The sequence below is a fragment of the Barbatula barbatula genome, assembly GCF_947034865.1.
Source record: "Barbatula barbatula genome assembly, chromosome: 20".
In the NCBI taxonomy this organism is placed as follows: domain Eukaryota; kingdom Metazoa; phylum Chordata; class Actinopteri; order Cypriniformes; family Nemacheilidae; genus Barbatula; species Barbatula barbatula.
Genome location: NC_136783.1, coordinates 20,265,575 through 20,292,939, shown reverse-complemented (window position 1 = coordinate 20,292,939; position 27,365 = coordinate 20,265,575). Strand labels below are relative to the sequence as shown.

General features: G+C 45.5%; 1 protein-coding gene across 1 annotated transcript; it reads left to right on the top strand.

Annotated features, from left to right (window-relative positions):
* Positions 1 to 443: 443 nt before the first annotated feature.
* LOC306909786 (uncharacterized protein) lies at positions 444 to 26,620 on the top strand (the record flags this gene model as incomplete). The annotated part of the gene is made up of 13 exons (XM_079483817.1): positions 444 to 530; positions 884 to 1,183; positions 1,276 to 1,587; positions 3,314 to 3,610; positions 3,837 to 4,127; positions 6,419 to 6,478; positions 6,630 to 6,671; positions 15,318 to 15,383; positions 22,388 to 22,429; positions 22,676 to 22,753; positions 22,855 to 22,873; positions 26,429 to 26,450; positions 26,588 to 26,620. The coding sequence occupies exons 1-13, from the start codon at positions 476 to 478 to the stop codon at positions 26,618 to 26,620; spliced, it is 1,617 nt and encodes a 538-aa protein (XP_079339943.1). The 5' UTR covers positions 444 to 475.
* Positions 26,621 to 27,365: the final 745 nt, after the last annotated feature.

Sequence of the window (27,365 nt, the reverse complement as noted above, 5' to 3'; positions counted from 1 at the left end):
GGTTTTGCCGCGTATAAAGAAACCGTGACAAACACAGTGTTAAAGTCTAATGTGCTGTGTCAACTTCAGTGTTTCTTACTGTATCTGTGATCTACATTAGCCACACAACTAGAGCAAATGTAATCTGATGTAAAACACGTCATCTTGATCGTAAACAAGATAAATGCTTCAGGTCTTTCCAACATCTGGAACCTATAAATATTAAAACTATTTACCCACAAATATCATTTTGAATTATTTTATAATCCCACAGGCCTTATGAGATACTGTGGATTTACAGCATTTATGTCAAGTGTTACAATAAATGTTTCTTATAGTGGCAAAGGATGATTGTAGTAGCCTCTGGTGTTTAATCTGAAGATTGATCGACACTTTCATATCAAACCGAAAGCACAATTCATGAAGTGGTTTCCTGTCCATCTTCTACTTCCTGATTTAGTCGAGTCTCATTGTCTTATTTCTCACACTTTCTGTAATGGAGCTGTTCATCTTCATTGCTCTGCATCTTCTCACGGCGGTTCAGTCTTCAGGTGACTCATCTACATTTAACAACGTCTTTTAAATTATTGAGCAGAAGCTTTTACATAAAATCACTTAGAAATAAGGTATTTTCTCAAGGAACTTCTGTAGTATCAGACTGTTAAATGTAGTAGTTCACATACTGTAGAGTACGAGCAATGCTGAATTTTTTTTTTATTGATTCCAAGTGAATCAATAACATTAAATACACATTAATAAATAAAGACAATTGTGTGCTGTTCATATAGCATTCAACAAACGTTGAACACTGCAAAGAGTTACAAAGACATTAACAAGAGACATTATGTTTTGGGACATGCAAATGATAACCACCGTGATCAAAAAACTATATTGTTATTTGCAGAATATCCTAAAACTAAAGTGTCTCCAGATGTCGTAAGAGAGTCAAACTCTGTACATCTGATCTGTGAGACTCCAGCAGATGTTACGGCGAGTCTGTGTTATTTCTACGCACACGGAGAAAAAGAGAAAGATATCAAACTCAGTCCATCATGTCGTCTTAGTCTCACCGGAGCTGAAGTTCTCTTATGGACGGGTGTAAAATCCCCTTTATCACTCGACATTGGTTGTTACTACACAGTCAAAGTGAGCGAGATTTATCAACCATCACATCACTCTCCTCCTGCCACACTGACAATACTGGGTGAGATATGAAACTGATGACTTTCTGTTTTATAACCTTCAATTCAAACAGTTTTCATGAACTTTCTTGATGTTTTCACAAACTTCCTACAGATGCTCTTGTGAAACCCATCATGAGTGTTGATGACAGCTCTGCTCAGATCACTGTATCATGTGAAATCCCAATGTCAGTCAGAACTGATTTCATCTGTAAACTTTACACTGAAGATGAACCGATCAGACACAGAAGTCATTCTCAGAGAACACAGTCTGGAGAACATCACTGTCTTTTCTACACAAGTCACAGTGAAATATTCACTCATAAGAAAACAGTGAACAGTCGACAGTTGAGTTGTGATTATTCAGTCAAAACAGATCTTGAGATGAACCTCATATCTCCACGCAGTGATGTGTACACCATCAGAGGTGAGATGACCGTATTCACTTTTCTTATTATATTGTTGTATTCTGTTGAAGAAAGAATTGTAATTGGAAAGACATGAAGATTAAAGATGACCAAATCTTGGTTTGCTTAAGTTGCTTTAATCGATCTGTTTGGTAAAAACATCAGAAATAAAACTGAATGGTACAAACAGAGATGGATGATTATAGTCTCTCAACATTTAATTTAGAATCTGTTGCTGAGAGCTTAGTTTCTGCAAAGTTTTTTCAGAAACCACAGTGTATTCACAAGTGATTATATCAGATAGGGTTATTCGGACAGAAGATGCGGTGACACATTAGACACGCAATATGAAACTTTGTATTATTAATGTACATGTTATAATAATAATATGACTATATTCTGAGAAATGATTACTTAATGTACTAGTTGGTAAAATACCTGGTTTAAATCTTACCTGTCTGAGCGCAAGCAGGTTGGGTGGTTGTAAATCTGAGGCTGGTTCGGTATTAAGTGGAGTTCCACAGGGTTCCATTTTGGGCCCCTTACTCTTTAGCATGTACATTTTTCTATTGGGCCAACTCCTCAGATCACTAGGTCTAAACTTTCATTTTTATGCGGATGACACCCAGATTTACATACATTCTAAATTTGGTGTTAATGCGACGGTTTCTCGTCTTTCTCAATGTATTTCTGAGATCAAACAATGGATGTCTGATAAATTCCTTTCTCTGAATACTGACAAGATTGAAGTAATGCTCGTAGGGTCACCTCACCCTAAAAGTGGATGGCTCCATTATTCAGTTTAAAACTAAAATAAAAAACTTAGGGGTGATATTTGATGCCAACTTAACATTTGAACTACTTGTTCGAAATACAGTAAAAATATATTTTTTTCATCTCAGAAATATTGCCAGATTACGTCCCATGCTGTCATTTCCTACAGCCGAAAAGTTAATCAACTCTTTTGTTTTCTCTTGTATTGATTATTGCAATGCTCTCTTGGCTGGAGCCTCATAAGCTACCCTAGACAAATTACAGTTGGTGCAAAATTCTGCAGCCCGCATCTTGACTAGTACCCTACACCCCAGCACGCACTCTCCGTTCCACTGAAGCTGGTCTCCTAAATGTCTCGGCAACCCACTTGAAAACCAAGGCTTTTTCCTCTCTTGCTCCAAAATTATGCAACTCCCTTCCCACCGAGAGAAGAAATGCTGAGACTCTTAATATTTTTAAATCATTGCTCAAAACCAATTTTTTGGTGCAGCTTTTGTATGAGGTGTCTATGTGTTTTTTTCAGATTGAAATTTTGTTTTGACGTTACTGTTTTCCTAAAATTTATTTACTTTTACAATGTAAAGCGCTTTGAGATGCTGCATGAAAGGCGCTATATAAAATAAAGTTATTAGTTGTAATAGAAACGTCCCAGAAAACACAGACGGCGATGAGTTCTAGACAAAAACACTTATATTTTACATTTAACATTACATTTGAGACTCGACAGAGAACAAGACAACAGGGTGAGTATATTAATGGAGTCCTGCAGTGATCTCTGGCAGGTGAGGGGGATTGCAGAGGAGGGTCAGGTGATGGAGCGTGGAGAATCATGGGAGGTGTAGTCCAAGGGGGAAAACAGACACGAAGACAGAAGAGAAAATTTACATTTAAGAAAATAAACAAATATATTGTTAGAGCAAAACTATAGCTCCAGTTTCCAATATATTGTAAAATGTTATGCAAATATTTCAGGTTTTGCTCCGGCCGTGTTAAGAGCGTCTTCATCAGTTATCACAGACAGAGACACAGTTCAGCTGGACTGTATGAACAGAGAGAATCTGAAGATGGACACGTGTTTCTTCACAGTAGATGGAATAGAAAGTAACACGAAACAGAGCAAATCATGTCAACTATCACTCACTGAATCTGACATAATTCATTGGTCAGGAGGTCAGAGGTCATCTGTCATAACCTGTTACTACACTGTGAGAAAAACACAAGTTCTCATGCCTTCTCCACAGTCTGATCCAGTAACAGTGACTGTCTGGAGTAAGTTCTTTCATCATGGTTGCGCTTTATTTTCAGAATAATTAGAATAAATTCACACGTAGCTGCAAAGTTACTTTGTTTTTTGAGAAAATATCATAGTAAGTTATTGGCAGATATTAGAGAGACAGTCTATTCATTCTCTAGCTGACAAGAAATTGCAAAGTTATTATAAATATCTAAAGTGGACAATGAAAATAAAGTGTTTCCATCTTTTCTGATTATTCAGAGTTTTGTGGGGCTGTGTTGAGAGCGTCTTCATCAGTTATCACAGACACAGACACAGTTCAGCTGGACTGTACGAACAGAGAGAATCTGAAGATGGACACGTGTTTCTTCACTATAGATGGGAGTCACTTTAGAGAGAGCAGATCATGTCAACTATCACTCACTGGATCTGACATCAGTCGTTTTTCAGGAGGTCAGAGGTCATCTGTCATCATAACCTGCTTCTACAGTGCTCAATCACATGGTTTTGCATCATCTCCAAAGTCTGATCTAGTAACTGTAACAGTTCAGAGTAAGTTAATGATTTTTATTTGTCTTGAGATAAGTGATCATCACCTGCTACATTAATGCTTTAGACCGATGTCAATGTATAGATATTTCTACATTTTAAGAGATCTCTTTATTAAACTTGATCAATATTGCTGTCATGAAACTGCTCCGAGACAGGCAGGTCAGATCCAAATGCAGCTTTATTTCAGAATGGTCAAACAGGCAGTGAACAACAACAGCGTATGGTATGTTAAGGAATATCCAGAATCGTCAACGGTCACAAGCAGAGGTCATGGCAGGCAGCTGAGAATCGAAGTCAATATCAAGATACAAAGTAATACACGGAAAAGTCAAATACCAGAAACGCTCAGAAATGCAGTGATAACAAAACAAGACTTCGCAGTGTGTGAATAAGTGCACATGGTATATATAGAGTGAGATTAACAGGGTGATGAGATACAGGTGAATGTAATCAGTGATGATGAGTCCGGGAAGTGCGTTATGGGAGATGTAGTTTTGTGAGTGAATGATAAGTTTGATGTGGAGTGCCCTCTGGTGGTTTTCAAGGGCACTCCAGCTGGTGACCGTTACATAGCCCCCCCTTTAAGGAGCGGATTCCAGACGCTCCTAACACTGTCCAGGAGGGAGGAGGAGCAGAGGCGGACCCGGGGCGGGATGGAGGGCCAGGACCGTGGAGCGGAAGAGAACACGGAGACTGAGGCGGAGCAGGCTGAGCAGGCGACCAGGGCGGAGCAGGCTGTGCAGGCGGCCAGGGCGGAGCAGGCTGTGCAGGAGGCCAGGGCGGAGCCGTCCCCTCAAGGTGACCATGCAGACCTGTCGGTTCAGGGGTATAGCGCGGATCCGATGGCTCAGGAACCGGCTCAGGAACCGGCGTGGATTCGGCCGTCTTGTCCGGAGACACAGGCGTGGATTCGGCCGTCTTGTCCGGAGACACAGGCGTGGATTCGGCCGTCTTGTCCGGAGACACAGGCGTGGATTCGGCCGTCTTGTCCGGAGACACAGGCGTGGACGAGGCCATTTTGGGATGAGGCTCTGACTGGGCGATGGTCATTATGTCCCAGGGCTCAGATATGGCAGACGTGATGCGAACAGTCTCTGGCAGATCGACTCGGACTTGGGTTGACTCTGGCAGATCGACTCGGACTGGAGTTGACTCTGGCAGATCGACTCGGACTGGAGTTGACTCTGGCAGATCGACTCGGACTGGAGTTGACTCTGGCAGATCGACTCGGACTGGAGTTGACTCTGGCAGATCGACTCGGACTTGGGTTGACTCTGGCAGATCGACTCGGACTTGGGTTGACTCTGGCAGATCGACTCGGACTTGGGTTGACTCTGGCAGATCGACTCGGACTTGGGTTGACTCTGGCAGATCGACTCGGACTTGGGTTGACTCTGGCAGATCGACTCGGACTTGGGTTGACTCTGGCAGATCGACTCGGACTTGGGTTGACTCTGGCAGATCGACTCGGACTTGGGTTGACTCTGGCAGATCGACTCGGACTTGGGTTGACTCTGGCAGATCGACTCGGACTTGGGTTGACTCTGGCAGATCGACTCGGACTTGGGTTGACTCTGGCAGATCGACTCGGACTTGGGTTGACTCTGGCAGATCGACTCGGACTTGGGTTGACTCTGGCAGATCGACTCGGACTTGGGTTGACTCTGGCAGATCGACTCGGACTTGGGTTGACTCTGGCAGATCGACTGTTGTTGCCCTTTCATACAGTGGTTCTGGGCTGACAACCATCTCGTGCAGTGGCTCTGGGCTGGCGGCCATCTCAAGCAGTGGTGCTAGGCAGGCAGCCATCTCGTTCAGTGACACTGGTGCTTCAAGCTCCGCTGCCAACTGCGCTTGACACTGTTGCCCCCAACCAGAATGGTCAAACAGGCAGTGATCAACAACAGCGTATGGTATGTTAAGGAATATCCAGAATCGTCAACGGTCACAAGCAGGGCAGGCAGCAGAGAATCGAAGTCAATATCAAGATACAAAGTAATACATGGAAAAGACAAATACCAGAAACGCTCAGAAATGCAGTGATAACAAAACAAGACTTTGCAGTGTGTGAATAAGTGCACATGGTATATATAGAGTGAGATTAACAGGGTGATGAGATACAGGTGAATGTAATCAGTAATGATGAGTCCGGGAAGTGCGTTATGGGAGATGTATTTTTGTGAGTGAATGATAAGTTTGATGTGGAGTGCCCTCTGGTGGTTTTCAAGGGCACTCCAGCTGGTGACCGTTACAATTGCAATCGTCGTAATATGGCTGGTATTTCTCTGCAGTTTTAACCACATTCACTTCTGCACAAACTCCAACAATGACATCAACCGTCAGGACAACTTGTGAGTACTCAAGAAAAAGTTTCTTCGGTCTGCCCCAATGAAACACAGTGACTTCACAGTCATGACTTTATCAGATTGAATCACCAATGTCACATTCATTCATTCTTAAAGTATGCTTACTTCATTTACTGTCTTTTTTGCATACCTGCAGATGTTCATCAAACCCCTCAAGATTCAGCCTCAGTTTCTCAAGGTTCTTCATTCCCTCACAGCAGATGTTTTGTTTCTTTAATCCGTTCATGCATGAATTGTGAAAGCTTCAATCCCATTTAGTTTCCTTTGTGTTTTCTTTCTCTTATATCTTTGCTGTCTTTCTGAAACACTGAATCTTTTCAATGATAGCACACTGTGTTGTTAAGAACTCTTTTAATGGGTTCCCAGATAGCAAACGTATGTGGGCCACTTCAGGCAATGATTTGGCACTGCAGGCCTTCTTGTGGCCCGGACAAAATGGAGGTGAACCTGAAGTGGCCCACATGTAATGTTGCAAATGTGGCCCAGTTGTATTAAAATGTATCCGGGCCAGATTTGGCAAAGATGTGGCACAGTTAGTGCTGACTCATTTGGGTTTGAGCCTAAAGTGGCCCACATGTAATGTTGCAAATGTGGCCCAGTTGTATTAAAATGTATCCGGGCCAGATTTGGCAGAGATATGGCAGAGTAAATGCCGGCTCTTGTGGGTTTGAGCCTAAGGTGGCCCACATGTAATGTTGCAAATGTGGCCCAGTTGTATTAAAATGTATCCGGGCCAGATTTGGCAAAGATGTGGCACAGTAAGTGCTGGCTCATGTGGGTTTGAGCCTAAGGTGGCCCACATCTAATGTTGCAAATGTGGCCCAGTCGTATTTTAATGTATCCGGGCCAGATTTGGCAAAGATGTGGCACAGTAAGTGCTGGCTCATGTGGGTTTGAGCCTAAGGTGGCCCACATCGAATGTTGCAAATGTGGCCCAGTTGTATTTTAATGTATCCGGGCCAGATTTGGCAAAGATGTGGCACAGTAAGTGCTGGTTCATGTGGGTTTGAGCCTAAGGTGGCCCACATCTAATATTGCAAATGTGGCCCAGTTGTATTTTAATGTATCCGGGCCAGATTTGGCAAAGGTATGGCACAGTAAGTGCTGGCTCATGTGGGTTTGAGCCTAAGGTGGCCCACATCGAATGTTGCAAATGTGGCCCAGTTGTATTTTAATGTATCCGGGCCAGATTTGGCAAAGATGTGGCACAGTAAGTGCTGGTTCATGTGGGTTTGAGCCTAAGGTGGCCCACATCTAATATTGCAAATGTGGCCCAGTTGTATTTTAATGTATCCGGGCCAGATTTGGCAAAGATGTGGCACAGTAAGTGCTGGCTCATGTGGGTTTTAGCCTAAAGTGGCCCACATCTAATGTTGCAAATGTGGCCCAGTTGTATTTTAATGTATCCGGGCCAGATTTGGCAAAAATGTGGCACAGTAAGTGCTGGTTCATGTGGGTTTGAGCCTAAGGTGGCCCACATCTAATATTGCAAATGTGGCCCAGTTGTATTTTAATGTATCCGGGCCAGATTTGGCAAAGGTATGGCACAGTAAGTGCTGGCTCATGTGGGTTTGAGCCTAAGGTGGCCCACATCTAATGTTGCAAATGTGGCCCAGTTGTATTTTAATGTATCCGGGCCAGATTTGGCAAAGATGTGGCACAGTAAGTACTGGCTCATGTGGGTTTTAGCCTAAAGTGGCCCACATCTAATGTTGCAAATGTGGCCCAGTTGTATTTTAATGTATCCGGGCCAGATTTGGCAAAGATATGGCAAAGTAAGTGCTGGCTCATGTGGGTTTGAACCTAAGGTGGCCCACATCTAATGTTGCAAATGTGGCCCAGTTGTATTTTAATGTATCCGGGCCAGATTTGGCAAAGATATGGCAAAGTAAGTGCTGGCTCATGTGGGTTTGAACCTAAGGTGGCCCACATCTAATGTTGCAAATGTGGCCCAGTTGTGTTTGAATGTATCCAGGCCAGATTTGGCAAAGTTATGGCACAGTAAGTGCTGGCTCATGTGGGTTTTAGCCTAAAGTGCCCCACATCTAATGTTGCAAATGTGGCCCAGTTGTATTTTAATGTATCCGGGCCAGATTTGGCAAAGATGTGGCACAGTAAGTGCTGGTTCATATGGGTTTGAGCCTAAGGTGGCCCACATCTAATATTGCAAATGTGGCCCAGTTGTATTTTAATGTATCCGGGCCAGATTTGGCAAAGATGTGGCACAGTAAGTGCTGGCTCATGTGGGTTTTAGCCTAAAGTGGCCCACATCTAATGTTGCAAATGTGGCCCAGTTGTATTTTAATGTATCCGGGCCAGATTTGGCAAAGATATGGCAAAGTAAGTGCTTGCTCATGTGGGTTTGAACCTAAGGTGGCCCACATCTAATGTTGCAAATGTGGCCCAGTTGTTTTTGAATGTATCCAGGCCAGATTTGGCAAAGGTATGGCACAGTAAGTGCTGGCTCATGTGGGTTTTAGCCTAAAGTGGCCCACATCTAATGTTGCAAATGTGGCCCAGTTGTATTTTAATGTATCCGGGCCAGATTTGGCAAAGGTATGGCACAGTAAGTGCTGGCTCATGTGGGTTTGAGCCTAAAGTGGCCCACATCTAATGTTGCAAATGTGGCCCAGTTGTATTTTAATGTATCCGGGCCAGATTTGGCAAAGATGTGGCACAGTAAGTGCTGGCTCATGTGGGTTTGAGCCTAAAGTGGCCCAGATGTAAAGTTGTAAATGTGGCCCAGTTGTATTAAAATGTATCTGGGCCAGGTTTGGCAAAGATATGGCAAAGTTGGTGCTGGCTCATGTGGGTTTGAGCCTAAATTGGCCCACATGTAATGTTGCAAATGTGGCCCAGTTGTATTCAAATGTATCCGGGCCAGATTTGGTAAAGATATGGCAAAGTTAGTGCTGGCTCATGTGGGTTTGAGCCTAAAGTGGCCCAGATGTAATGTTGTAAATGTGGCCCAGTTGTATTAAAATGTATCTGGGCCAGGTTTGGCAATGCTTTGGCACAGTGAGTGCTGGTTTATGTGGGTTTGAGCTAGCATGTTACAGTATACACAACAATGTTGCAGCTGGTTTATATTGGTATATCGCATCATGATAAACAAGTGTCTGTGTTTTTGAGTTGTGTTATCACTCTTAGTGTTGTAATTGGGTTTACTGTTTTGCCACAGAAGTGTAAAACAGTGTGAAATGTGTTTATAGGTTTGCAAAAAGAGTGAATGAATGGGTTTAGACCACTGGACATTTAGCTACAAGAATGGAGATGAGTGTTAGCAATTCAGAATAACTGTAAATGATCAGTGGGGTATTTTGAGCTGAATCTTCACAGACACATTCTGGTCACACCTGAGACTATATCACATATTGTAAAAATATGTATAATATGAGCTCTTTACATATTTGTTTAAAATAAAATAAAAATCGTATCTAAACTTAAAGAATAATATTTGCATCGGTTGGTGGGGAAAGAGGAGTGAAATAGACATATGAGAGGTGGACCAACAGTCGGGATCTCTGATACGATAAGGGTCACAAATGTTGACATACATTAACATTTAATCATTTAGAAGATGCTTTTATCCAAAACGACTTACAGATGATGGAAGCAATTGGAACAACATTAGTGTTACGACAACAAAAACCATAATTGCAATAAAAGAAAACTGGTCTCATATACAGTGTACATAGATAGTAAAAAAATTTAGATAGAAGTCAGAACTGATCAGTCAGGTGTTGACGGAAGAGAAGTAATTTCAGACGGTTCTCAGAGATTGCTAGGATCTTGTAGCAGCGGGCAGGTCATTCCATAAATGTGGATCCGATTCCGAGAAGGTATGAGAGAGAGATTTTTGTACCTTTTTGGGATGGCACCACAAGTCAATGTAACTTAGTGAAGAGATGAGTTAATATTCAGGACCGGGTGGTGCTGGCATGTTGAAAACCCTTGCTCATTCTTTCTGCTCAAAGGGTGCAACCAAAATCTGGATCACTCAACCATTGCATCAACAGCATTTTTTGGTCAAAACAACATTAACAAGATTAGCCTTCAGATGATATTTGAACCACACATGTCAGTACAATACAGTGTACACATGCTATCTACTGACATAGATGTGAAAACATATTTAAACTTTAAAAATAAAAGTTCACAATTTATGTAATGCTCCCTCTGATGTTACTGTTTCAGGGCCAGTGAGTAATAAATTAAATGTATGTTTCCTGAATTTGGTTATGTTGGTTTATTTTTTCAAACATGAAGTGTTTTGTTGGGCTGGGAGAGTTTTGGAGGTGAAATTAACTGTTCATTATGGAGGATGTGTAAAGAGTTTTGAAAATGTGGCTTCATGTATTAAACAATGCTCGTTAGCAGTTGAAAAAACTGTAAGATGTACCGCTCCTTTAAATTTAAACGTTGCCGCGGAAATGGCTCAAAAACCAGATGATTCAGCTGCAGAGAGGAAGATCGACCGTTGGATGATGCAAAAAGACCAGGTATGCTTAAAATCATGGCTTAAGACTTAAGTCCAGCTCAAATACCTTTAAATATAATTTTGGGGTAGTCTTCACTTAATGTAAAGCGCTACTTATTAACATGACATACACGTGTTTCATTATAGTACGTTTAAATATGATTTGAAGCGCTGAGCACTATAACCAATAGCACACGTTTCTGATGAACTAAAGGCATGCGATGTCCAATCAGAGGCGTTTGATTTGGCACCGCTGAGACTTCATGGGGGTTGCGCGGGCTCGCCAAATTCAAATTGTAACTCCGCAGTCCGCACATGCGGCAAGTTTCTCCTCGTCGAACACAACGTGGAGAGAAGATGTAAGTAAAATATTTATTTTGTAGTAGCTATAGACGTGCAGCTTCAGAATCAGATATCTATCTGTGTTTAATTCAGGATTATTTGGCCAAAGTCTGAATCAGACCGAACTGACTGCTTCTGAGTGATGTTAGTTGTCGCCAGTCTAATAGTCCTTTTGTGTGTCATGTTAAATCGTAACTAATCCGTAAAACGAATGCAGTTAATATGATGTTTACAAGACACGTTCTCGACATTATGGTTATATATGGTTATGGTTAATAATCACCACATAAACGGGGCTGATACTAAGTAATATGTTAATGATTAAGATGTTGTTTTAATAGTGGGAAGTTAATTTAGGTTATCAAATGAATTGGTCTGTATTATGTTTTTACTATGTATGTTTTGAGTCATGATGTTTTTGTCCTTAACATTCAATGTGTTTTTACAGAAATTTCCTGGTGGCCATAAAATACAGTTTTTAGTGCACCCTAAGGTAAGCAGCTAATACAGTTCAGTTTGTACTTTTGTGCCAATAAAAATGAACTAAAACTCATAGAAACAAAGATATACAAAGAGAACAAAATGACAATAATCCTCTCGAAGGCAACGATTTTCCATGGTTTTCCCAATAAGGCTGCTTGATTATTACATGACAAAGATGAGTAAAGACGGAGTAAAGACAAGATTATTTATTGTCACATCTAATATTTGTATTAAACATTTGTAATATAACAGACCATATCTCAGATAGCTAGCAACCATTGATCCAATATCATTTTCCAGCCAGAATAATGTTTTTTTTAGGTTAATTCCCTTTCAGTGTTTTCATGCGTTTTATTTAAAATAGAAACTTTGTGGGTGTAAAGTGTCACATTGTTTTGTATCAGTGGTTTTCATGACATATGTCTTGCAACAAATAAAATGAAATAATCCTTGAGTTAGGGTAGACTTTTATGACTGGTGTGAATGTTAAGGTTCATAAATAAAGATAGATTATGACAAGGTACAAAAAATCACTGAAACATTGACACATCAACATTTGTCATACAGAGCTCAACAATGGTGACAATCATCAAACTAATTCAGATAAAAAGTTCAACTACAATGCATGCTGGGAATCATGAATGAGTGATTGTTGACTGTCACCATTAGGTACGTTTTCATGGACACATCGGATTGAATTTATTCAGATCATAACAGTCAATAAAAAGGTCAATAAAGTGATCTGATTAGAATAAATGTTTAATGACAGCTAATTCGTAAATTTAGAAGTGATAATACAAAGATTAATATCTGCAATAATTGTAAACGGAGATGGTTGCGGTGGACGTGGATCATTATAATATTCACACAAACGGCTACTTAAACCAGTGTTACATGCAAAGATGTGTTTATTTTATGTCACAGATGCCACCATAATAATGTACAGTTCATAAACGCAAAGTAGGCCAATGTCAACATATCAATGAACCAATGTCGTTTTGCACAGCTGACTTGCCATGGTAAAACCATTAAATCATGTAAAGCACATGCAGGTAAATGATAAGTAAAACAAATGTTCGGTAACTATACAAATATAATTTTATGATAAGATATTTTATCATGTTTTAAAAAGAAATTGAGAAGTTGTGGTTAAGAAAACACTCCAGGGAAACAGTTAAGACATTTTAAATGCGCAAAAATATGAATATGTTCATTGAGAGATGACAAGCATATGAAAATGTGTGCCGCATTGTCAGATTTATGTATTTTGGTTTCTCTAGCAACAGCTGCTCATTCTGTGCGTCATACGCACCTACATCTGTACGACAGAGTAACGTCTTTGCACATGCGCAAAACTTCCTACTTCTTATCAAGTGCATTACAAACGGCATAAACCACCCTTTACAATCCGACTAAAGATTCTATCGGTTTGGGCATTTTTAATCTGATTGACGTGTTTATATTTCATTCAGATTGAATTTTTAGTTGAATTACAATGTTCCATGTAACAAAGCTAATGATGTAATTCATAGTAGCACAGGTCTGACAGTAAAAAAAATTCCAACATTGACAAAACTCACTCTTAAAGGAATAATAAACGTATTATTGGATGAGATTAAGATGGTTTTCTCTTTTAATTAAGATAACTATTGAAGCTTAAAGTTGTTAATGCATTGAAGTGTTCGCTTTTGCAAGAAGTATGTGACATTTTGTATCCATGTTTGGTGGTATTGTGTATAAAGTTTTGAGAAGTGGAGCCATAGTTCAGAAAAGTTGTGTTTCAGCAATTTGAAACAAACTATAACTGCGGTTTAAAATTTTACAAATAATTTAAAATAATTATTTTATAAAGCATCAGTTTAAATGTACTGTTCAGTGACACACACCATGTTAGAATCTGTCTCCACATTAGGGCTTTCTGCACATGGTGAAATGTATCTAGGTTGAAATTTTATTCTGTCATTTAATCATTCTATTATATAATTTTAATCATGAATTAAATTGTTTGATTTCTAAATTGTGCATGTCAATAATTTCTTTTATTTGTGTATCCCTTAACAAGCCTGCAAGACTGCCATGGAGCTGATGGGCCCAGTCAAGGAGTTCATTAAAACCTATGTATTTTGATGGTTCCTGTCTAATTAATAGTCTAATTCATTTTTAACACCATTTCTGTGTTTTATTTGTTTTTATTGTTATTGTTCTTTTTTGCATATTCAGATTGCTTCCCAGTTTTGTATGTGTAATCATGCAATGTTTGTTTTTGGCAATATTAATAAATAAAATGTTTCTGAATTATCTGATTGATCTGTCATGATTGGTTGAGACCTGGCGAACAGGAGTGAACCACCCAAGTGCCATCATTCAATGCGGTATGTGGGCCAGAGCAAGGTGTTGGATCTGGGCCAAAGTTAAATCTACAGTTGCCCAGATTTGGGCCAGATCTGCTTTATTTGTTTTGTATTTGGCTGACATGTGGCACTGCTTAGGCTTTCTTGTGGTTAAGATCTGGCGAACAGGAGTGAACCACCCAAGTGCCATCATTCAATGCGGTATGTGGGCCAGAGCAAGGTGTTGGATCTGGGCCAAAGTTAAATCTACAGTTGCCCAGATTTGGGCCAGATCTGCTTTATTTGTTTTGTATTTGGCTGACATGTGGCACTGCTTAGGCTTTCTTGTGGTTAAGATCTGGCGAACAGGAGTGAACCACCCAAGTGCCATCATTCAATGCGGTATGTGGGCCAGAGCAAGGTGTTGGATCTGGGCCAAATCTGGGCCAAAATTAAATCTACTGTTGCCCAGATTTGGGCCAGATCTGCTTTCTTTGTTTTGTATTTGGCTGACATGTGGCACTGCTTAGGCTTTCTTGTGGTTAAGATCTGGCGAACAGGAGTGAACCACCCAAGTGCCATCATTCAATGCGTTATGTGGGCCAGAGCAAGGTGTTGGATCTGGGCCAAAATTAAATCTACTGTTGCCCAGATTTGGGCCAGATCTGCTTTATTTGTTTTGTATTTGGCTGACATGTGGCACTGCTTAGGCTTTCTTGTGGTTAAGATCTGGCGAACAGGAGTGAACCACCCAAGTGCCATCATTCAATGCGTTATGTGGGCCAGAGCAAGGTGTTGGATCTGGGCCAAATCTGGGCCAAAATTAAATCTACTGTTGCCCAGATTTGGGCCAGATCTGCTTTATTTGTTTTGTGTTTGGCTGACATGTGGCACTGCTAAGGCTTTCTTTTGGTTGACATCTGGCAAACAAGGGAGGACCGCTCAAGTGCCATCATTCCATGCCAAAAGTGGGCCTGATGAATGTGTCCAATGTGAGCCAGATCTGGGCCACATAAATTTTGCTATCTGGGTTAGATACTTGCTAACAGCGACAAACATAAAGGCTGACTAAAGAAGGACATCAGCGATATGCTTTTTCATATAGAATCGTAATTCTTCATTGAGCAGATGAATCTGTCCATTAAGCAGGTTATTTAACTGAAATGTTTCTCTTGTATTCCTGTCACAGTTGTCGGATCTTCTGCTATAATCAAACCACATCATACAATGGGAACCACAACATACCGTACAGCAGGTGAAATACAGTATAACACCATCACTGAAAAAACTAAGTTGCAAAATTAGTTTTAAATTTTAAGAAGTTTCATTGCACCGGTTTTAAAAAATTATTTCCATAAATGCTGCGAATGCATCTTTTAATATTAATGATTGAATCCAAAGTCTTTGTATCGGTTCATTTTGGAGCTCTCCTGCACTTTTGTCCTTTTTTCTAGCTATTGCTTTACTATTAAAAGCACCAGATATAAAAGTATAACCCATTTATTTCTGCAGATTTAACAGTAAATTCAGCTAACAACACTTAACCCTTGGTTATCTTCAATCTAAACCCTGCTTTTCACCCCGGGTAATGAACATTTCACACTTGAAATTTTGAAGCGGGGTTATGCCCACATTTTACCCGGGGTTATAAAACCCTGCTTCGTAGCAGGGTTAGCACCGCTTTTGTAGGGTAAACCCCGCATTGCGGTGCCAACATGTGCAGTGTGAAATAAAGCGGGGAAAGAATGATACGACCAGAATGGATTCCAACGAGGTATTTGTTTATTTAAAGTGACCGCAGACTATTTTTATTCAGTCAGTTTGACGCTGCAGTATTCATCCAATCATGACTGTTGACACCGCAAATATGCAATAACAAATGTTAACCCAGGGTTTAGTGATGCAACATCAGGTTATCTCTTAACCCCTGGTAAATTATAAGCAGTGTGAAACGTGAAACAGATAATCCAGGATTCTGTTTACCTGGGGTTAAGAATAACCCAGGGTTAACAATGTGAAGTGTGAAAAGCCTTAAAGATTCAGCAATGGCCACAAAACACGTGAGTTCCCCTTCAGTCGGTCTCTCGACGTTGTGAGAGACTGACTGGGGTTTGATCTTGAGAACCTACCTTCTCCGAGATAATTAATTAATAAAACGCCAATGGGCTTGGCGAATGGCACGCGCACGCCAGTCTCCGCCCCGTGCATACGGGTATAAAGGAAGATGGCGGCGGTCATTCACTCATCCTTTGTTCTTCGGAACCTGTGTGTTTGCTGATGCTACACGCGATACTCGACTTCGAGAAAAACCTGCTGGATTTATGACGCGGAGCAGCGGACTTCTCCTTTCGGTGGACTTCCCCTGGGCGTTTCGGCAGAAGGCTACAGAATCCTTGGGTGCGACAGACTCATCCCGGAGTCTGACGGCCATGATTCCTGTGTCACTTGCTTGGGGCTCAAGCATGCTGAGGCAGGTTTTCACTGATGCAATGTCCCGTGTGTGCGGACATAGCAATCAGGGTGTTGCGGTCACGGTTGGCTACGTTCTTTCGAGCGCTGCCACCACCCCGTCTGTTTCCCAGGCGTGTTCAGCTGCCGTTTCGGCGAGGTTGACCGCTTTGGCGAGCGGCGGGGGTGATTTAGGGACGCGATAGATGTCGCTCCGTCAGCTTCACGCTCGCGGACCATCTATACCTCTTCACGCTCACCTGGTTCGTCCCCTACGAGCGGCAGACGGCCGTCTCATAGTGGTAAGACTTCGCACACGGATGATGACGCTATCTCTGTCGCTGCGTCGGACAGCTGCCTGCTGGCATCGGAGAAGAGAGCTCCGGAGGAGACTCGGGCTAAGATGTCGGCCATGCTTTCCCGGGCAGCCGCGTGCATCGGGTTGCAGGGTGTAACAACATCCTCGCCGGAAACGCTCGCGGCTAGATGCGCGGTTTCGGGGGCGTGGTCAAAAGCCACGCCCCGCTCCGTTACCATTTTTCCCGGAGGTGCATGACGAGCTCGCCAAGTCCTGGAATGCGCTCCTTTTGGCGCGTTTCAGGCCGGAGGGCTCTGTGGCTGTGACTTCCCTGGTTGGTGGGGCGGCTAGAGTCTATGTTGACGTTCCCCGCGTGGAGCGTGCAGTCGCGGGCCACTTGTGCCCGCAGACAGCTGCCACTGGGGGGGGCTCGACCTAGACTCCCGTCCAGAGCACGTAAGCTCTTCGACACTCGTCGAAGACTTGCAGTGCTGCTGGACGAACCGCCTCCGCTCTCCACGCCATGGCGGTCCTCCGGGTTTTTCAGGTAAGTCCTGAAGGATTTGGACGACGGGAAGTTCGACCCAACTCGTATGAGAGCTACGTACTGCCACAGACCTCGCGCTACGAGCGACGAAGGCCACGGCACGTGCACTGGGTCGGTCGATGTCCACAATGGTGGTCCAAGAGAGGCATCTGTGGCTTAGTCTTGCGCAGGTGAGCGGCGCCCAGAACGTCGGTTCTGGATGCGCCCATCTCGCAAGCAGGGCTGCTTGGTGATACCGTGGAGGACGGCAGTTCTCCGCGGTCTGGCAGACTGAGGCGATCGAAATGATCCTGCCACGCGGCAACGTGCCCGCCAACAGGTCGGCATGGTCTCGGGCACAGTCTGGTTCCCAGCAGCCCTGCCCTCCCGCGGCGGCCCTCCGGTTAAGGAACCTCCCAGAGGACGACCCACCAGAGGTGGACCCCCGCGGAAGAGGGCATCTGTTCCCCGTCAGCAGTCCGCCAAGAGGCTCTTTAAAGCGGCCCTGACGGGACGAACCAGGGGGAGATTTTACTGGGCCCGAATCCCGGCCTTTCCAATGCCGGATCGGAAAAGGACGCTGCCTGCCGCGTTCCATCGAGTCTGGGCCCTTTTCAGGGTCCGGCGCCCACATACTCTCAAAGAGACAAATCTCCCCTGGGTTTTCCTCCACAACACACTCGTGCAGACGGTGTATGGGATGGATCGGGCCGCCGACCGCAATCTCCTCCGGACATTGCGTTGGGCCGCCTGAAGCAGGTAAACATACAGAGCCGTCAACCTCCCTGGGGGTCCCCCCTGTGCGAGGTGACCGTACTGTCAGCCACCGAACCAGCCTCCCCCGGCACGGTGAGGCAGATTGTCCCTCTGGTCCCGTTGTCACGGTTCTTGGGCGCTTGGTAGCGCACCAGCCCGTCACACTGGATAGAGAGGACGGTCCGTCTCGGTTACTCGATCCAATTCGCCAGGCGCCCCCCCCAAGTTTCGTGGCATTCTGTACACCTCGGGGCGAGGAGAGAATGCTTCCGTACTTCGGCAGGAGGTCGCCGCCCTTCTGGCGAAGGGTGCGGTCGAACCCGTCCCTATAACCGAGATGTCGTCCGAGTTTTACAGCAGTACTTCATCGTGCCCAAAAAAGGGCGGGGGGCTGCGGCCCATTTTTGGATCTGCGGCACCTGAACAAGCACCTGCACAAGCTGCCGTTCAGAGTGCTGACGCAGAGGCGCATCCTGGGCTCGGTACGTCACCAGGATTGGTTCGTGGCAATCGACCTGAAGGACGCGTACTTTCACGTCTCTATTCTCCCCCGACACCGGCCGTTCCTACGGTTCGCGTTCGAGGGAAGGGCGAATCAGTACAGGGTCCTGCCATTCGGTCTGGCCCTGTCTCCACGGGTTTTTTCCAAGCTAGTGGAGGCTGCCTTAGCTCCTGGCAGGGAGCAAGGCGTGCGAGTGCTAAACTATCTTGACGACTGGCTTGTCTTGGCACACTCGCGAGATGTGTTGTGCATGCACAGGGACCTTGTGCTTCGGCACCTAGACCGTCTAGGCCTCCGGGTCAACCAGGAGAAGAGCAAGCTCTCCCCCGCGCAGAGCACCTCTTACCTCGGTATGGAACTAGACTCTGTCCGTATGTCAGCACGTCTCACCAACGAGCGTGCACAGTCAGTGCTGCGTTGTCTGAGGTTGATCAGTCAGAATCCCTCGACGCCGCTGAAGAATTTTCAGAGGCTCCTGGGGCACATGCCGTCCTCGACGGGGGTAATCCCTCTCGGGTTGATGCACATGCGGCCGCTTCAGCACTGGCTACAGAGTCGGGTTCCCTGGACGGCGTGGCACGCCGGCACCAGGCGGATTACGGTAACGCCTCAGTGCCTTCGCACTCTCTTACCCTGGTCAGACTTGACCTTTTCTCCGAGCGGGGGTCCCGCTCGGACAGGTTTCGAGGCGTGTCGTGGGAACGACAGACGCCTCCCTGCAAGGGTGGGGTGCGGTGGGCAAGTGGGCACGCAGTATCGGGTCGGTGGACAGGTCCCCGACTGCGTGGGCATATCAACTGCCTAGAGTTGTTGGCAGTCCTTCTGGCACTGAGGAGGCTCCAGCCCCTCGTGCAGGACAAACACGTGCTAGTCCGGTTGGACAGCACGACTGCCGTAGCGTACATCAATCGCAAGGCGGCATACGCTCACCGCAGTTATCACAACTCGCCCGACGCCTCCTCCTTGGGAGTCAGCAGGTGAATCCCTGCGGGCCACGTTTCTTCTGGGCAACCTGAACCAGACAGCCGATGCGCTCTCTCGACAGTGTACTCCCCACGGAGAGTGGCGACTCCATCCCCGTGCAGCCCGGCTCATGTGGGAAGCGGTTCGGCAGGCACAGGTGGACCTGTTGCCTCCCCGGACTCCACCCATTACCCGCTATGGTATTCCCAGACCGAGGGTCCCCTCGGCACGGATGCCCTAGCACACAGCTGGCCGCGGGACAAGCGGAAGTACGCCTTCCCCCCCAGTGAGCCTCCTTGCACAGGTCCTGTGCAAGGTCAGAGAAAGGGGCATCAGGTTCTGGTGAGTGGTGCCATACTGGCCCAACCAGACCTGGCTCTCGGATCTGGTAGATCTGACGACAGCCCCCCTGGCCCATTCCCCTGACGAAGGACCTTCCGTTGCAGGGGAAGGGCACGTTGTGGCACCCCAACGCAGGCCTCTGGAACCTCCATGCCTGGCCCCTGGACGGGACGAGGGCTTGCCCGTTAGCGGTCCGGGAGACTGTCTTACAGGCTAGAGCCCCGCCTCTAGGCGGTCATACGCTTATAAGTGGCGCCAATTGTCCTGGTGTTCTCCCCGGGAGGAGAACCCGCGGAGTTGCCTGATCGGATCAGTGCTGACCCGCAGGTAAGTATCCCCGTCAGCACAACCTGGTCACCAGGTTCCTCAGGAGCGCGAGAAGGGTGTGTCCACCCTGGCCGCGCTCCGTACCCTCTTGGGACCCTAATGGGGTCCTACAGGGCCTTGGTACGGCCCTGGTGAGCCCCTAAGTATTGCCAATCTTCCTCAGTCGGATGAAAGATGCACTCTTTGTGGCGCTCACCTCCATCAAGAGGGTGGGGGACCTACAGGCATTCTCTGTGTCCCAAAGGTGCCTGGAACTCGGGATCGGTAATTCTCACGTGGTCCTGAGATCCTATCCCGACAACGAGCCCAAGCTTCCCACTACTCCCTTCCGGGACCAGGTGGTGAACCTGCAGGCGCTCCCCTCCGGAGAGGAAGACCCAACCTTTCTATGTGTTGTGTCCAGTACGCGCGCTGCGCCTCGGTCTGGACCGCACACAGAGCCTCAGAAGCTCTGAGCAGCTCTTTGTCTGTTCTGGGAGACGGCACCCGGGGGGGGCTGTCTCCAAACAGAAGTGGCGCACTGGGTACCAATCCCAGGATCGCCGTGCCCGCTGGCAGTGAGAGCCCACTCCACTCGTGGGCACTGGCACAGGGCGCCTCTCTGGCAGACATTGTAGAACTGCGGGTTGGGCTACGCCCAGTACCTTCACGAGATTTTACAATCTCCACGTGGAACCAGTTGCAGCACATCCCTTAAACGCCGCCAACGTTTAGGTTGGGCTCCTGGTTTGGGCGTACGCCTGCGAAAGCGCCTTCTCCCCTCACCAGGTGAGACTAGTGCGCTATTGTAGCCTACCTACTTTCCCCTCTCGGGCGAAGTATAGGCATTCCATCCATCACTAAGCATTGCACTTGGTAACAGACTGGGCGGAGCCGTCTGTTAGAACCAGGTCCGTTACAGGTAGAGTCATCCCTGCTCAGGCAGACCCCTGTATTAGGACTAGTGCCCCATACGTAGTGACTCCCCTTTGGGTCGTCCCGTGTGTTGAATTCCTCACTCAGGATTTCCCGATTGGTGAATCTGTGACCTCCCCGCCGGTGGTAATCCCACCTGGATTGTCCCCCTATTCGGGCTAACACCGTTCCGCATGTTGTTCTCCCCGCCGGGGAGACCATGTCATGTCTCCACATGTACCTCCCCTCCGGGTAGGATGTGGCCTCCGTAGCACACTCTTCTAAGAGGAGAGCAGTGTTTCCCCAGTGTTCGGCTCCGGACAGCTCCTCGCTACTAGAGGCGTACGCCACTGTCCGTGAGGCCGTCAGTAGAGGCTTCTCGGTATGACCAATACTATATGACTGGAAGATTACGTCTCGCGGTAGCACTCTGGGACTCGCTAGCCCAGTCAGGGTCGCTCCGCTAGAGGTCGTGATATCGGTGCAAGCGCTGTGGCGTTTAAGATTGATCCCCAGTCAGTCTCTCACAACGTCGAGAGACCGACTGAAGGGGAACGTCTCGGTTACGTCTGTAACCTCGGTTCCCTGATGGAGGGAACGAGACGTTGTGACTTCATGCCACAACGCTGCACCGAATCACTGCAGTGAACGGGAGTGCCCTCTCAGGTTCCTCAGTACAAAGGGTGAGTGAATGACCGCCGCCATCTTCCTTTATACCCGTATGCACGGGGCGGAGACTGGCGTGCGCGTGCCATTCGCCAAGCCCATTGGCGTTTTATAATTAATTATCTCGGAGAAGGTAGGTTCTCAAGATCAAACCCCAGTCAGTCTCTCACAACGTCTCGTTCCCTCCATCAGGGAACCGAGGTTACAGACGTAACCGAGACGTTTTACTCACAGTAAACATTAATCACAGTAAATCATTTTAACTTCACTTTAATAAAACATACAGCACACACTGCAATGTACCTGTGCTTCCTAACATTACATACACTGTAGAAATGACTGTATTACAGGCAGCAGTTTGCCAGTAATTTACTGTAGATTTACATTTGTCATTTACTGGCAACAGTTTGTTACAAAGAAAAATTATCATTAAAAAGGAATAAGTCTTTATCCTTACGTTCTTTTCTGTAAAGATAAAGAATTATTCTGCATTAGTATGCACTTGTTTTACATGTGTTTTATTTTTTTCTTCTGCAGCGGGTCCAACGACAACTCGAGATTCAGCGTTGATTTTTCAAGGTTCTAAATTCTCTCACAACACAAGTTTCATTGTGTTTTTCAGACTTTTGTATTTGAGAAACTGATATGACAACGGTTCTCTCTAAAATAGATCTAAAAATATCTTAATTCCTGCACAACAAAACTTTGGAAAATGTCTTTTTTAAAGCTGTTTTTGTACATTTAAGGATTCAAATAATTTATGGATTCAGGATACAGCCATTGACCTAGACAGATACAAATAAACATGACTCTCTTTGGTGACAGAAATGTGGATAAAAATCTTGTCGGGAGCGGTGATGGTGTTTTTACTCACAGGACTCATATGTCTGTGCCGATATGTGTGTAAGTAAAGTTTAGTTAGTTTAATTATTATTAGTATGAATAGAATGTTCTATATAAGCTGAATTGAAGAAATTAAGTTTTTGGACGTTTTAATTTTTCAGGCAAAGAAAGAACAAAACAGTAAGTGCTTGACATATTGTCATGAACGGCTCCGGGACAGGCAGGTTAGATCCAAATGCAGCTTTATTCAACGAGAATGGTCAAACAGGCAGCGATCAACAACAGCGTCAGGGGTGTCAAGGGATATCCAAAATCATAAACAGGAACAGGCAGAGGTCGAGGCAGGCAGCAGAGAATCACGGTCAAATCAACAGTCCAAGATAATGCACAGAAGGAATAAACACAGGGAAATCGCTCAGAAATGTCAGACAGGCTAAACAAGACTTCGCAAAGAATGGGTGTGTGGAAGTGGTATATATGTGTATGTGAATGATCTGCAGGTGTGTGTGCAATCAGTGCTGATGAGTCCGGGTAGTGAGTTATGGGAAATGTAGTGTGTGAATGTATGATGAGTTTGATGTGGAGTGCCCTCTAGTGGTCCTCAAGGGCACTCCAGCTGGTGACCGTTACATAGCCCCCCCTTTAAGGAGCGGATTCCAGACGCTCCTAACACTGTCCAGGAGAGAGGAGGAGCGGAGGCGGACCCGGGGGCGGGATGGAGGGCCAGGACCGTGGAGCGGAAGAGAACCCGGAGACTGAGGTGGAGCAGGCGTCCAGGGCGGAGCAGGCGGAGCAGGCTGTGCAGGCGTCCAGGGCGGAGCAGGCTGTGCAGCCGTCCAGGGCGGAGCAGGCTGTGCAGGCGTCCAGGGCGGAGCAGGCTGTGCAGGCGTCCAGGGCGGAGCAGGCTGTGAAGGCGGCCAGGGCGGAGCAGGCTGTGAAGGCGGCCAGGGCGGAGCAGGCTGTCAAGGCGTCCAGGGCGGAGCAGGCTGTGAAGGCGGCCAGGGCGGAGCAGGCTGTGAAGGCGGCCAGGGCGGAGCAGGCTGTGAAGGCGGCCAGGGCGGAGCAGGCTGTGAAGGCGGCCAGGGCTGAGACGTCCCTTCAAGGGAACCAGGCAGACCTGTCGGTTCAGGGGTATAGCGCGGGTCCAACGGTTCAGGAACCGGTACAGGCTCAGAAACAGGCGTGGAGAAGGCCATCTTGTCCGAAGACACAGGCGTGGAGACGGCCATCTTGGGATGAGGCTCTGACTGGGCGATGGTCATTTGTCCCAGGGCTCAGATATGGCAGACGTGACGTGAACAGTCTCTGGCTGGGCAGACGTGACGTGAACCGTCTCTGGCTGGGCAGACGTGACGTGAACCGTCTCTGGCTGGGCAGACGTGACGTGAACTGACTCTGGCAGATCGACTCGGACTTGGGTTGACTCTGGCAGATCGACTCGGACTTGGGTTGACTCTGGCAGATCGACTCGGACTTGGGTTGACTCTGGCAGATCGACTCGGACTTGGGTTGACTCTGGCAGATCGACTCGGACTTGGGTTGACTCTGGCAGATCGACTCGGACTTGGGTTGACTCTGGCAGATCGACTCGGACTTGGGTTGACTCTGGCAGATCGACTCGGACTTGGGTTGACTCTGGCAGATCGACTCGGACTTGGGTTGACTCTGGCAGATCGACTCGGACTTCCCTTTCGTGCAGTGGCTCTGGGCTGGCGGCCATCTCGTGCAGTGGCTCTGGGCTGGCGGACATCTCGTGCAGTGGCTCTTGTGGTTCAAGCTCCGCTGCCAACTGCGCTTGACACTGTTGCCCCCCCCCTAAAAATATTTTGGGAGTTTCAACACTGTCCTCTGCCTCTCCCACAGTGAACGGAGAGTCACATAACATCAGAGCGTATTGCATGATGTCCCTTAAACTGCAATTAAACTCCCCTCCCGGTAACCATGACCTAATTGGGTCATTGAGTCAGAACCGGAACAAGTCCTTAAGAAAACCTTCATCATAGAATGGGACTTGATGGGATATCGCACAAAACTGTTGGACATACTCCTCAGTAGATAGGTCTCTTTGACGAAGGTTCAATAGCTGATCTACTGGGTCCATGACCGAGCTGGAAAGTTGCCATGCTGACCTTTGGGCGGGAACAGACATCTCAGTAAAGAGAGAGTACCGGGCTGCTGGATCCTGGTGTGGCGAAGTCTTCTGTCATGAACGGCTCCGGGACAGGCAGGTTAGATCCAAATTAGAGATGCGCGGATGAGCTAAAATGTCACCCGCATCCGCTGCTTCAAATCAATTATCCACCCGCCATCCGCCCGCACGTATAATTTTCTATGATATAGATATCCGCACCCGACCCGCAACCGATCGTCACTTTAATACATCTAATTATTTTCTTTAAGCATGATGTTATCAGATTCAGTGACGTTAGAACTAGTCTGTCAATATCCGATATTAAAATGATACGCTAATCGTAAAATGCTTTTAAATGAACATTTATTTGTATAACAAAAAGTTTGGCTTCGGCCACACAAACACAGCTCAAATAAATTGAAATATAGGCTACTGGAACATTCCTAAAACAGATATTCAAAGTAACAATAAAGAACTTTTTTTCTTTCCAAAAAACAGAACAAAGTCCGATAACAAAACGTTGCCAATTCAGCATTAGCTACTTGGCCTTTTCTTTTGCATTGTGCAAACACAGAATAGCATCTACTGTGCCTGGATTCAGACGATTCCGCCTCGCCTCTAAAACCCGCACTAAATGAGCGTTCGCTTGCACAGCTTGTTGCAGGAATGCACAATATTCTCCTAGCAAAGCGCCGCAGTCGTGGGAATAAGCGATCTTGTTTGTCCCAGAATAACACATTTTCCTCTGAGGACTCATCTAACTGAAAGTTTCTCCGGGATCTGTTTCGCCTCCATTTCTGCATTAAGAAAAGGACCCCCCTCCACTGTCGACACCCGCGTATTTCTTTTACATGAGTGCAAAATTGCCAGTTGCCTGGTTGAAACTGCTATTAAAACACATTCATATTTTAAAGAAATGTTGTTATAAATAATTGTATTTTCAACGAATGATCTCACCAACCCGCGACCCACCCGCAATTAATCAGAATATATTTTTTATTAACCGACCCACCCGACCCGCGGATCATCCGCAGCGCCCGCGGATTTAACCGCCATCCGCGCATCACTTATCCAAATACAGCTTTATTCAACGAGAATGGTCAAACAGGCAGCGATCAACAACAGCGTCAGGGGTGTCAAGGGATATCCAAAATCATAAACAGGAACAGGCAGAGGTCGAGGCAGGCAGCAAAGAATCACGGTCAAATCAACAGTCCAAGATAATGCACAGAAGGAATAAACACAGGGAAATCGCTCAGAAATGTCAGACAGGCTAAACAAGACTTCGCAAAGAATGGGTGTGTGGAAGTGGTATATATGTGTATGTGAATGATCTGCAGGTGTGTGTGCAATCAGTGCTGATGAGTCCGGGTAGTGAGTTATGGGAAATGTAGTGTGTGAATGAATGATAAGTTTGATGTGGAGTGCCCTCTAGTGGTCCTCAAGGGCACTCCAGCTGGTGACCGTTACACATATGTACAAACGCATACTGTATATGTAAAGTAAAAACATAATTTACGATGATAATATGTTTTGCAAAGACACAAAGATGATTAATATTAATTAAAAAATAATGTACTTCAATGGCTTTGTGTTACTGCCAGTCAAGGAACTGCCGGAGATACAGTGAGTGTCATCTGTGTTTATTTAAAGTCACAAAGTAATTTAACATATTTACACTTTTAATACGATACAGAACAAAGGGATATGATTTTAATACGGTATAATTTTATTACAGTAAGTGTGCTTCTGCTCCTACATAGGTCTACTGTATGGTCACTTCATACAGGAGCTGATGATGTTCTCACAGTGGTGGTCTACAGCACATCAACCTGGCATCCCCAGACAAAATAACATCTATTTTAAGTTTCTCTCTGAATGTTCTGTATGATAGTGATACCTGTTTTAAAACATTTCTGTTTTATTTGACTGTGATAGCCAACTTAAAAATCTAAATAAAACAGATTTTGCCAATGATGGTAAACTTGTACATCCTCTTACATCACATTTCATTCTCCTCAATTGAACTATTTGCCATAACAGTGTGAAGCAGCTGTTTTATATGAACTTTCTGTCAGTGTTGTTACATGTGTGATTCTAGCCGATCACAGACAGGCGCTTTGTTACCGTTATAACACGCTTATAAGAGTCATCATAGATATAAATAACTAGATGCCACATAAGCATCTGGGCCACTATAGACCGTTTCATCAGACGCGTGCGGACCGCAGCTAACATCCGATCTGTGCTTTTAGATCCTTGTAGCAGGTGTCTATTTATAACTTTTTTTATTTATATATATATATTTATATCTAAGATTTTATTGTGTAATGATTGTATTAAATAAACAATTTGTTGATTTTTGTTGTCTGTAAATTTGATTCGGTGCTGTAGTTTTGACCAGGTTTTGCCACGTATAAAGAAACCGTGACAAACACAGTGTTAAAGTCTAATGTGCTGTGTCAACTTCAGTGTTTCTTACTGTATCTGTGATCTACATTAGCCACACAACTAGAGCAAATGTAATCTGATGTAAAACAC